Source organism: Panthera pardus, unplaced genomic scaffold (assembly GCF_024362965.1).
Source record: "Panthera pardus isolate Hobbes unplaced genomic scaffold, ASM2436296v1 HiC_scaffold_27, whole genome shotgun sequence".
Taxonomy (NCBI): Eukaryota; Metazoa; Chordata; class Mammalia; order Carnivora; family Felidae; genus Panthera; species Panthera pardus.
In genome coordinates, this window is record NW_026526843.1 from 82,890,597 (window position 1) to 82,903,242 (window position 12,646).

Genomic DNA, 12,646 nt, shown 5'->3' on the forward strand with positions numbered 1-12,646 from the left:
GGTAGTTCCTATTATTAATGTTGCTTCGCAGATAAGGAAACTGAGGTTACACGACTTAGCCATGTGACCTTGGGCAAGTTGCTGAACATCTCTGTGCTTCAGTTTCCTCATCTGGCAAATTATGATAATAGTGCCCGGGGCTGGAATGGACTCAAGGAGGGGAGTTGTTCGTGCACAGCAGTTCTTTCTCCAGCTCCCTCCACTGGGCAACCTCTGCCCCCAAATTCTAATAGAAAGCGTGTGCCTGGGAAGTAGGAGGAGTTCACCCGTGTGCCCCTCCAGCTCCCTCACATGCCTTGTCTAGATGTGTAAATATCAGTCCCGCAGGAGGCCGGTTTGCCCTCCTAATCTCCCTCTCTCATTCTTCACCATTTCCTACCGGGCTGTAGGCTGGGGCTGAAGAGATAAGCCGTCTGGGGTTCAGCATCGCTGACTAACAAACAGATTGACAGCCCCATCGCCCAGTAGCCTGGCCCTATGACCATTTTGAAAACCCCAGTTCCACCCTTCTCTTTCCTTCCACTCTTTTCCTACCAGAACATGGGGTTTTTTTGTCCCAGTGGAAGAGGATCAAGTCCTAAGACCTTTAAACCCCTACATACACCAAAGAAAACATTTGATACACTGGGAACATTCTGGGGTTTTGACGCCTGCAGACTAATAGAGTAGGGAACCCTGTCAGACCCATGGCCCATTTTTCTGTATAGTCAGAAGACGGTTCCTGAAGAGCAGAGGTCAGTAAACTTTCTCTGTAAAGGGCCAGATAGATAGTAAATATTCTAGGCTTTGCAGGCCTTATAATGGCCTCTTTGGCATATTCTTTCTTTCCATTTAAAAATGTAGGGATTGGCTGAAGTCTGGCTTTGGCCTGAAGGCTATAGTTTTCTGGTCCTACTGTAGAGTATCAGTCTTTGATTTCCTTTATCTGGCTGGGATTCTTTTACAGGAGGAGTGCAGAGTTTCCATGCATCCTGAGGAGAGGTACTCCTTTTGTGTGAGGACTGGGATTCATGGACAGGATCAGGTCACTTCTGGTGTTCTACTGGGTCAACCTGTGTTCCTGGACATAGTGAAGACAGGGATTCCTGTAGTTTCTATAGTTTTGTTCCTCTACTGAACCAAGCAGGGGTTTCTCTTTTTCATTTTTTTATGTTTATCTATTTTTGAGAGAGAGAGAGATAGAGTGCAATCAGGGGAGTGGCAGACAGGGAGACACAGAATCAAGCAGGCTGCAGGCTCTGGGATGTCAGCACAGAGCCTGATGTGAGGCTTGAACCTACGAACTGTGAGATCATGACTGAGCCGAAGTTGGATGCTTAACTGAGCCACCCAGGCGCCCCCAAGCAGGGGTTTCTACAGGACAAGACAGTTGTTTCTGGAGAGCTCCAGACTGGAGGATCCCGTACAAGTTCAGGATGGTACTCCTTAAACTGCATTATGACAGTGTCCTATAAAGAGACCAGGTGGTCCAGATCAGGGTCAGCACAGGTGTTTCTGTACAAGTTCAGAGCTGTGTTAATGTAGACCATAGGAACAGGTGTTCGTGTCTAGATTCAATCAAGAAATTGTTATCAATAGGGCTAAATTATGCTAGCTCCTGTAACAAACCCAGAATTTTAGAGGATTAACAAATAAATGTTTATTTCTTGCTCATAAAAAGTCCAATGTGAATATTTATTACTGGTCATTCAGGGACTCAGGTAGCTTCCATTTTGTGGCTCTGCTCTCCTCTGAGTCCTTGGGGTTCTCACTATTCAACTGGTATATGGGGAAGGAGAGAGAGTGGGGGATTCCATGAGAGGTTTTTATGGGCCAGGCCTGGAAGAGGTGTATATCATTGCCCATATGCCATTGATCAGAACTCTGTCACATGTCCACATCTAACCATAAGGGAGGTCAGAAAAGTGAATGAGGTTAGGAAAACAGGTTTGATGAGCCAATAGCAGTGCCTGCTACAGGATTCTATAAACCCCAAAGAGCTGCAATGTCCAATGTAGTAGCCACAGTCAGAATAGTGGTTCCTGTACTGGGTGAGGGTGGGACTTCCAGGGCAAGGCCAGGGCTGTCAGAGTTACATCAGGGCTTCCTGTTCGGGGTCAAGAGAGTATTTCCAGAAAGCAAGGTTAGAGGTTCCTATAAAGGATCAGGTCAGAGATTCCTGTCAGTCGAGTTATGGGTTTCTATTGATAGGAAAAGGTTTTCTATAGAGTCCAGTCAGAGGGTTCCAGTATAGTTGTAGGCAAGGCTTCCTGTAGAGGGTCAGGGCTGTGGAGCTAACACATGGTAAGGATAGGAAGCCCTGTACGGTGTGTGTGTGTGTGTGTGTGTGTGTGTGTGTGTGTGTGTGTGTGTGTTGGGGGGGGGGTCCTGTGCCAGGTGAGGCTATAGGTACCTGTAGAAGATGAGGTCTGGGCTTGAAGTAGAGGGTCAGGAAAGGATTTTTTTTTTTTAAGGAAGGGGATTTCTATGTAAGTTCAAGACTAAAGTTCATGTTAAGAGTGGGAACATGGGTTCTTGTGAGATCAGGAATTGTGTAGAGTGACATGGGGGTGGGGGCGCTCATTGTCAACAATGGAGGCAAGAGATCGTATATTCAGTCAGTTCCTGGAGAGGTTGAAGATGGAATTTCTGCAAAGAGAGCCAGGTAGGGGTTCAGAACCAGATTTCATTGGGGCGCCTTTTATTACTAAGCCTAGGTGGCTTAGTCGGTGAAGTGTCCAACTTTGGCTCGGGTCATGATCTCATGGTTTGTTTTCAACATTTATTTATTTTTGGGACAGAGAGAGACAGAGCATGAACGGGGGAGGGGCAGAGAGAGAGGGAGACACAGAATCGGAAACAGGCTCCAGGCTCTGAGCCATCAGCCCAGAGCCTGACGCGGGGCTCGAACTCACGGACTGCGAGATCGTGACCTGGCTGAAGTCGGACGCCCAACCGACTGCGCCACCCAGGCGCCCCTTGATCTCATGGTTTGTGAGTTTGAGCCCGGCATCGGGCTCTCTGCTGTCAGTACAGAGCCTGCTTTGGAGCCTCTGTCCCCCTCTCTCTGTTCCCCTTTCCTACTCATCCTCTTTCTCTCTCAAGAATAAAAATTAAAAAAAAAAAAAAAAAACCTGTTCAGAACTAGATTTTATTGCGATTGAAGTGTTTCTAAAATGTTATCTGGAGGGCTAGGCTCCAATACAGTGTGAAGACAGAGGTGTCCTGTGCAAGGTCAAGGCAGGATTCCTATAGAGAGGTCGAGGCTAGTGAAGAGGGTCAGGACAGGTGTTTCTAAAGAGATGGTAAAAGGGCTTCCTTACAGTATGAGTTCACAGATTCCTAACTAGGGTTAAGTCAGAGGTTCCTGTGCCATGGGAGGACAGGGTTTCCTCCTATTCAAGGTGAGGGCTGATATTCCTATCCAGGGTCAGGATGGGTTTCCCGTTGCTAAATAGAGAAAGAGTTCCCTTAGAGTATCAGACTAGGGCAGCCATTCTTCTAGGAGGTGAGGACTGGGGCTCCTGAACAAGGTGGGAGCAGGCATTTCCAGCACAGGTTCTGAAAGGGGTTTCCGTTCAAGACAAGGACAGGGGCTCCTACATGGTGACAGGGCTGAGGTTCTATGGGGTGACCAGGCAGGCAGGAGGCTTTTAAAGGCCAGGGCAGTTCTGGACAGCCCCTGTAATGAGCATAGCCTGCTGTGATTCCGCAGTGGGCTGGCATGGCGACTAGCTACATAAGTGCTGTTCTAAGGACAACTGCTTACCCCCTACTGTGTTTAGGACATGTGCCCCCCCCCCCGCCCCCACTCCTTGCAGCCCTTTTCTCTGGGGTTCTAGGAGAAAGCCATAAAGAGAAGCAGCCCAAAAGCAAATTCAGCTGAGTGGATTGAGGAGTGAGTGATGAGAGGGAGAGAGAGGCCAGTTAAGTGTGAGCAAGACTCACATCAGGGGAAGCGGCCCCATCCAAAATCCACTCCTTAAACTCAGTGTGGTCAGGGGGAGTTACTCCAGTTCTGAGCCTTACTTTTTCATTAGTAAAATGAAAATGTAAAATAAGTATCCTTTCTTTGGAGCATTTTTTTGCAGGCGTTCATGAACTAAAGCAACTGAAGCCTCCCAGCCATTGCCCGACCTACACAAACACTCAGCAAATGGTGCTGCTTGCTGTCAGGAGCTGTTGGGGAGTATGGACACTAAGCCTCAGAGCCTGGCTTTGGCCCCGTGTCACCAGTTGTGTGGCCTCAAACGAGCCACTTAACCTCTCTGGCTTAGGATGCCACCCAACTCAGCGCATGTTCCTATGTAAGGGTTTTCCTTTTTGGAAGAACAGATCCCACTGTGGGCAGAGCCATTCACCCAGGTGAGTAGGTGTGTTAGAGAGGGAGTTGGCACTACGGGGAGCTCCCCCACATATGGGGTCTAAATATTCACCCCCAGATGCTATTTTGTTCTCCTAATCTTCCCTTCTCCTTCTCTTCCATTTCCCACAGAGCTGCAGGCTGAGCTGGGCCGAGAGAGATAAGAGATGAATGACAGGGAAGGCCCACGGACAACCCCATGGTCCTGCACTGGCCATCTGACCTTCTTGCCAGCTACCATTCCAGCCCCAGCCCTCCCCCTTTCCTGTCCTGCACATGCCTTTTGTTCTCTGGAAGGGGGTCCATCATTTAGACCAACTGAAACCATACATGTCGATACTTCCATGAACAAGTATACACAGAGCTGCTTACATTGTCAGGCACTCGGAGACACTGTGACATGGCACATACCACATGATATATGCTCACACACACACAGAGACTTGCGTAGGAATACTTACCAGCCCCACGGAGATACCCTGCCCTGTGGACCTTCATCATCACATTGTTATGCCACCACACCCCACCACACAGTCTTTGTTCAACATTCCAAAAGTGTTTATCAATCAAGTTCTCTTTTTTTAAGTTTATTTATTTTTGAGAGAGAGAGAGAACAAGTTTTGGAGGGGCAGAGAGAGAAGGAGAAAGAGAATCCCTCACTGTCAGCGCAGAGCCCGATTTTGCTGGAACTCACAAACTGTGAGATCATGACCCGAGCCAAAATCAGGAGTCAGACACTTAACTGACCGAGCCACCCAGGCGCCTCTCGATCACGTTCTATGCCCCCTACGTGTGCCATCACACTGTCTCAAAGATCACAGCGGTGCATAGTCACACCAACACAACACCACATGTTTCTTCTGCATTCGCCGTCACACATGCACTTCCACATCCTCTCATGCAGTCACCTGTGCCCTGCCTCTCTCTGTCACCTGGTGTCATGCACACCATATTGCAAAGCCTCACCCCCTTAGTCACACACTGCATCTCATGCCGTGGTGTGTGACCATCTCACAACCCAGAAGCTGTCACACAAAGTTTCCTATACACTATTTACAACTGCACATCATAACGCACCGTCGTGAAGTGTCACATATGTTGGCCTCAGCCTCACATGGCCATACATTGTAGCCCTACACTGTCATCAAAGACTCCCAGACAGTGCCATGCACCCTATCTACCATTGCCCTTTATTCAGTCCCACACAGACTCACATCTCCAGTGTTAGGACTCCAGTGGTTTTATTTTACAAAAGCTTTGAAGGTCCAGGCTGGGGGATGTTTTGGGGCCCAGAGGGTTGGGTTGTACAGACTGCTGGCTACATAGGAGAGGGACACCACCTCTGCCCCAAGCCCATGATCTGTGTCCTCATGAGCTGAGTGGGGCCACCACAGTGGTGGTGGTGGTAGGAGGGACAGGGCCTGTGGGGAAGGAGCCTGTGGGCGAACCCAGCAGTGGTCCCGGGAAAGGCATGAGGTGGCTGACAGGCCCTGACAGCACCACGGGGCCCAGGCCCTGGTAGAGATGGGCAGTACTGGGTGGGCCCAGTGTCAAGCCTGAGGCCACCTCCCCACAATTCCCACTACCGCTGCCCCCAGCCACCACCATGAAGCCACCAGCTTGTCCTTCAGCTGCTCCAGTACCTCCCAGACTTGACCCTCGTTTTTTTTTCCCTTTTCCAGATGCCTTGCGGTTTCGAGTCTGAATACCATCCTTCCGCATGGTCAGTGGGCGGTTCACCTGCCAAAAGGGAGGCCATGGATGTTTCCCAACTCCACATCTTTGCTTCTGTGTCTTGACAAGGGAGGCCATTGCTACCGCACTTCTTTAAGGATAGAGAATTGGTTCAAGGACTAGGGAAGCATGACCCTGGTGTGGCACAGGTATTGTCCTAAGAAACCCCAAGGTTGTGAAGCCCTGGGCTTGGGAAAGCCTCTGGGGTTGATGGAGCTACAAGGCAGGGGAGTGGCAGCTGATGGCTGGGGAGGAGGAAGAGGGAGATAGAGGAGGGACAGGAGGGAGTGGAAGGGAGTGAGAAGATAAAGAAATGGAGCAGGGAGGGATGAGGACCAAGGAGGAGGGGAATAGAGAAGGAAGGAGGGGGGAGAAAAGAAGAGAGAGAAGGTTATGAGGGGAAGCAAAGGTGGGGGCGGAACAGGAGCAGGGAGGAGGGAGGCTCTGAGGGGCAGGGCAGGGCAGGGCGAACCTGGTGTAGCTTGTAGTAGAGGCCGCAAGCATTGCACACAGGGTCCCCACTGGCATTTCTTCGCCACAGTGTCGTGGTGGTTGTCTGGCAGTTGGTGCACTGGGTACCTGCCCGTTTGCTGACAATCTGGGGGAGAGAATATGAGGATCAACCCACTGCGGGGTGGAGGACCTAAGAGGTAAGGGTCAGGTTGAAGGCCGGGCTTCCTGTGCAGGGCGAGAACAGATGTACTTGCAGGGTGATGACTGTGGGTTCTGAATGTGGCAAGAGCGGGGCCTCCCGACCAGAATAGGGGATTTTGGTATTGGGGGTGAGACTCCATCAGTGATGGCCAACTTTGGCCATACATTGGAATCACTCGGGGAGTTGAAAACCTGATGCCCAGGCAGCACCCCTGACCAATGAAATAGATACGTCTAGGGGAGTGCCCAGGCCCCTGTGGTTCAGAGCATCCTAAGGTGATTCCAGTGTGAAGCCAAGGACGAAAACACTGCTGTGCAGGGAGAGGATAGGGTTCCTGCATGTAGCCTATGAAGGTAGGTTGAGGATAGGCATTCCTATGCAGAGCTGGGTTCCTGTATGGATGGGGAAGGGATGGGGGCTATGGATTCTCATAGAGCATGAGGACAAGTATCCCTGCACAGGGTGAGAACAACAGTTCCTAGGTGGAGGCAGACAGGCTTGGGGTCTTACCAGGCGCTTCTTGGGCCGGATGAGGGGCCTGTTCTGTCCATTCATCTTGTGATAGAGGCCACAGGCATTGCATAGGTAGTGGCCCGTCCTGTCCCGCCGCCACAGTGGAGTGGCTGTTGCTCCGCAGTTCACACACTCCCTGGCCTCTGATGGGGTGGACAAAGGGGTTGGGGGATCCCAGGCTCAGCCCAACTTTGCTTTGCATGCCGCCCTACCTCATCCTCCCTCTCCCTTTTTGGAGATCTCACCACAGGGGGGCAAGGGCAGCGTTCCGCGAAGCTTGGGAGAGGAATAGGCCGCTGGATTGAGGGGGCTCCCGGTGGGAGAGAAGAAGGCACTGGAAAAGTCAGGACCCCCATAGGCACTGCTGGGGACAGGGATTGATGAAGGCAGTGCAGGCCCCAGCGTCAAGAGGTCTGGACTTAGCCGCTCTGTCTTTAAGGTCTCCAGGAAGCTGCTGCCACCTTTGCCTTCTGGGTCTTCTGTGGCCTGGGGAGGGGAGTCCTCGCGGGTGGGGCACACAGTCGAGGCAGGGTAGAGCCCAGTCTTGCCATAGGTCCAGCCAGCATATGGTGAGCCACCTGGGATCCCCTCCATACAGTTGAGCAGTGGGTACACCTGAAAGACTGTCGTGGAGGGTGGGTATGGGAAAGAAGGAGGGATCAGTCTGAAGCCATCCTGCTGTCAGGATGCAGTGGTGCCCAAGAACCCCAACAAAGTGGCCAAGTTTCCAATCTTCCCACAGGCAACCAGAACAGCTGCTGGCCATTGGGTAACTCCTGGGTCCTGAGCCCCCCTGGTCATTTTGACAGCTGCAGTAGCCTCCACCTATTTCCAAATGGGTTTTGAGGGTGACTGTTGGGATTTGGAGCCCCGGGGATCACTTGACAACTAGGGCTACCGCCGCCTGCTTCTAGCATTGCTTTCCAACATGGCTACCCCAAGACAGGAGATGGGGAGCATTGGCATTCCCAGGCCTGGACCTAGCTGGGGGAAGTGGTTAGCTCATCCATGTGAAGGTTTCCAGCTATTTTCAAGATGACCTCCTAGTGGGATTCTGCCCCAGCTAAGGGTCACCATGGCAGCCCAGACAGCATGGAGCCAGTGCTAAGACAGCCACCCAAAGGAGTTACCTGGGGAGTGCCGGTAGGCCTCAGCATCCCTGTAGTAGGCCAGTGCTGCAGCTGCGGGGGTGGCGGTGCTGGGGGCAGTGGAGGAGGCCGCTGCATCCAAGCCCTCAGGCCCAGAGGGGAAGAAGACCCCCGACTCTGGTGGCGAGGATACCAAGGCAGGGTCCACAAATTGGGGCAGGGACTCGGAGGTCCCCAGGGCCCCTAGGCCAGGGAACTCCATGGGGCCTCGGGTTTGTCCTGTGAGAACAGGAGGGGCTCTTCAGACTGCGAAATTCTCCCTCCCTTCCCACTCCTCCTTACCTCCTTTCTCCCCTTCCTGTTCCATTCCCTCAATCTTCATAGCCCTCCTGTCTTCCTCCCTGGCCCACATCTGTCTCCGTCCTTCCCTCCATCATCTCCTCCTTCCTTCTTCCCCTCTGTCTTCCCTCCTTCCTCTTCCCTTTCTTCTCTCTCCTTCGTCCCATCTCTTCTTTTCACTTTTCCCACAATTTCCCTTCTTTCTCCTCTCCTCTTCCCCCTCTTCCTTCTTTTCCCACTCCTGCCTCCCCCTCCTCTCCCTTCCCCTCACCCCCTCTCCCTGGTCCCACTTCTCTTCTCTACTTCTGTCTCTTCCCCCTCCTCCTCTCCTTCCTCCTTCCTCAGCCCCCACCTCCTCCTCTTCCCCTTTCTACCTCTCCGCCTCTCCTCATTTTCTCTTTCCCTCCTGCCTCTCTCCTTCCTCCTCTCTCTTTTCCTCTTCCTTCATCCTTCTTCTCTTCCTCTCTGTTCCTCTCTTTCTCCTTGCCTCATTTTCTCCCCTCCTACTCCTCTTTCCCCCCTGCTGCCATCCTCTCTGTCTCCTTCCCCTCTAGAAGAGTCTGGGTGGGGTGTACTGGGGTGCAGAACCAGAGTCCCTTGAACAGCTTGTCACCCCTAGGACCTTGGGGTTCACCCTTCTGTGCTCCCCAACTTCATCCCTATCTGTTGCATCTTCTGACTTTCTCAGAAACCCATGGTTTCCGGCTTGACTCCTCCCTCCCTAACCTCCGTTGGGTCTGCAGACAAAGGGCCCCCTCAGTTCCTCCCTGCCATGGGGGGGTCAGTACCCCCCACTGCTTATCTCTGCCATCCCCGCCCAACTTTTGAAATCACCCCAAGGCCACTGGCTTCCTCTGAGGAGGGGGACAGGTGGGAGGTGTTCCCCCTACTCGTACCCTCTGCCCTGGGGAGGTCTGCCATAGTTCTGCTTTCGGGTTCTTTCAGTCCCCACCAGCCCCAGCGCTCAGTTTCCCCATCTGCCAGATAGGAGGTGGTGACAGGGGCCCAGCTAAGACCTGTGAGATGGCGGCTTGGTCTCTGTCCTTCCCTGTGTGCATATCTATGTCCCTGTGTCTCTTTCCTGGTGACACTCTCTCTTGTCCAGCCTGGCCCTCTAGATTTCTCTCCCATCTTTCTATGCTACCATGATGTATCTTGCCCTCTCTCTTTCTGTGCTTTTGTAAACATATGATGTTTTCCTTCCCTCTCTCTCTATTTCCATGTCTCTGTTTCTGGTTGTCTCTCTCCATCTTTATCTCTGTGTCTTTTATCTTCTTCTGTTTCTCTTTTCCTTCCCTCTCTAGTCAGTCTCTGAATGTCTCTGCTTCTCTCCCATTCTGTCTCTTTCTGCTTGTCTCCTTCCTCTTTCCCTTTCTTGATCTCACTCTTGCTTTCACTCTCTCAGCCCTCTGGCCTTATTTCCACGTCTGTCTTACTAGTCCCACATCTTTGCCCATACCCCACTCCACACAGCCCAGGTGAGGAGCCAGAAAACCTACCCCTGCCCCTGACTTGCCCCCATGGTTCTGAAAGCCTCAGTTTCCCTGTCCTTGGGGTGGAATGACGGAGATAGAGTAGAAGGCCATCTTCAGACGCCCAGCCTATGTGACCTGCTGTGTGAACATGCTAAAGGTTGGGCTCAGCTTTGGGGGTTGTGCTGGCAAATGGATTAGCCTGTAGTTCTGTCTACCACTAACTTCTAGGTGCCAGGATCCCTGCTGACTGTGCCTGAAGAAGGTATCTTGCCTCTTCTTCTCAGTTGCCATCTCTTTCCTCTCTGACTCTCCGTGGTTCTTTCTGTCTGTGAGTATCTTTCCTTCTCCATTCCTGTCTTGCTCTTTTTCTTCCCCTGGGTCTCCTTTGTTTTCCTTCCATCTCTGTCTCTTCCTTTGAGTATCTCTTTCTCTGTTTCTCCTTTCTTTTTTTCATGTCTGTCTCTTGCTCTTTTTCTTTGTCTCTTTTTCTCCCCATGTCTCTCTCTTTCTCCCTTCCTTCTCTGTCTACCTGTCTCTTGCTCTTTTCATCTCTGTCACCACTGTTCCTTTATCCCCCCTCATCCTCACCTCACCCCCCAGCCCTATGACCTCCCCCCAGCCCCACTGTGCCACATCACTGCACCTAGCACCTTGGCGGGTCCAGGGCTGCCCACCCCTCCTGTGGCAGGGGCCCAGCCCGCCCTCCCCCCCCCCCCCCCCCCCCCAGTTATCACTCTCCGGACAGAGATAAAGTTTATCTCGAGGCTGGGGGATATGAAAGCTCCTTATCAGCTGCCCCACTAGAGTAAGTGCTGCCCCAACGGGCAGCAGGCAGCAGGCTGGCACCCTCACCTCTCCCTTGGCCCAGCCCCTCACCCCAGGTAACATCCCTATCCGAGCCCTCAAAGGAGGGTCTCTTGGGACTGAAGGGAACAGAGATGGGGTCTGGGGGCAGATGAGTCTTGGGAGGCTTTGCGGTAGAATTTGAGGGCCAGATAGGGGGTTGAGTCAGGGAGAGGTTGGGGGTATAGCTATAGAGTTTGGGGAAAGCAGATATGGGGTTTGAGGAGGAGAGACAAATTGGAAAGGTCACATTGTGGGATCAGAAATTGGTTAGAAAAGCAGAGACAAGATTGGGAATCTGAGGTGAAGCTTGAGAGTCAGATAAAGTTGAGAAGTTAGGATGTGGTTTGGGGGTCAAAGATGGATTCTGAGGGTCGTGGACAAGTTTGGGAATTCCGTGGGTTTCACTGGAGCAGAGATGGAGTTTAGTGGTCAGAGATGGGCTTGGACAGGCAGAATATGTCTGATAGAGATGGGTTATGGAAGCAGAGGAGGAGTTTAAGAACCAGGATGGAATTGTAGTGGAGAAACATTTGGGGCCAGAGGAGATCTGGGAGGGCCAGAGACATATTTTGGGGTTGGGATTGGGGTTTAGGGAAGGTAGGCATGAGGATTCATTTGGCAGAAAAGACTTAGGGGAGTAGACTTGGTGTTTGGAGTGACAGACATTTTGGTGTGCAGGCCAGGGGTTGGCAGAGAGTAGCGGTTTGGGGGAATCAGAGAAGTCACACAGAACAAATACGGGGTTTGAGAGGCACAGTTGGGGATAAGAGGATGGAGTTAGGGTTCAGGGGACTGGAGAATTTGGAGCAGAAAACAGGATGGGGAGCGGACAAGGGCATGGGGAGCAGAGACAGATATGGGGGAGCACAAGTGAGCTTTGGGGGAGAACTCAGAGATAGAAACAACTCCAGATGAGTGAAAAGCAGATTCAGAGCAGAGATAGGATTTGGGGGATAAGAGATGGGGTATGGGGAGCAGAATTAAGGCATCAGGGGAACAGATATCTTGGAAGGAGAGGATGGGAGTCAGGGCAGAAGGAGGTGGGTTTTGGGGAGTGGGTTCAGGGTAGAGATCGGGGGTTGGAAAGATAGAGGTGGTTTTAAGGAGCTGTGAAGGGTTTCAGGGGTGGTAGACACTTTGGGGACCAGCGGTAGATTGGGGAGCCTAGAGTAGGCTGGAGGATAGCCTTGAGGTGAGGGATAGCAGGCCTGGGGTTTGCCTTGCTGGGAGCTCTCGGGGGGGGGGGGGGGTGCTGAGACTGACCTGGGCTGGTTGGTGCGGAGGGTTCAGCCGCTTTGGGGATGTGGCGAGTTCAGTGTGATCCCGGGGGGTGTCCTGGCTAGCCTTGGCCTTTGAGGCTCCCTTCCTCCTTCCCTCCCTCCCTCCCCTCTCCCTCCTCCCTCCTCCCCAGGGAGTGGCTGGTGCCCCAGTGGGTGGAGCAGACGAGGGGAGGGGGCGGGTTCCTTGCTGGTGGGGCACCTCTTGGGCAGTGGGGCCTTCTTGTGCCCCATCTGCCCACCCTGTGGATTCGTGGACCCTGTTCAACTTGGGCTCCCATGGACTACAGTGTCCAGCCAAACAAAGCGGGCTGAAGCCAAGATAAAGTGACAATAGCAGATACAGTTTTATTACTGTACTAAGCCTATGACTGTAC

General features: G+C 52.4%; 1 protein-coding gene across 1 annotated transcript; it reads right to left on the reverse strand.

Moving 5' to 3' along the window:
• Positions 1-5,566: 5,566 nt before the first annotated feature.
• Positions 5,567-12,388, reverse strand: GATA1 (GATA binding protein 1). The gene is made up of 6 exons (XM_019417407.2): positions 12,256-12,388; positions 8,375-8,611; positions 7,490-7,867; positions 7,242-7,387; positions 6,549-6,674; positions 5,567-6,082 (listed from the first exon to the last, which is right to left on the reverse strand). Exons 2-6 carry the CDS (start codon positions 8,592-8,594, stop codon positions 5,711-5,713), a joined length of 1,242 nt encoding a protein of 413 aa, XP_019272952.2. The 5' UTR covers positions 8,595-8,611; positions 12,256-12,388; the 3' UTR covers positions 5,567-5,710.
• Positions 12,389-12,646: the final 258 nt, after the last annotated feature.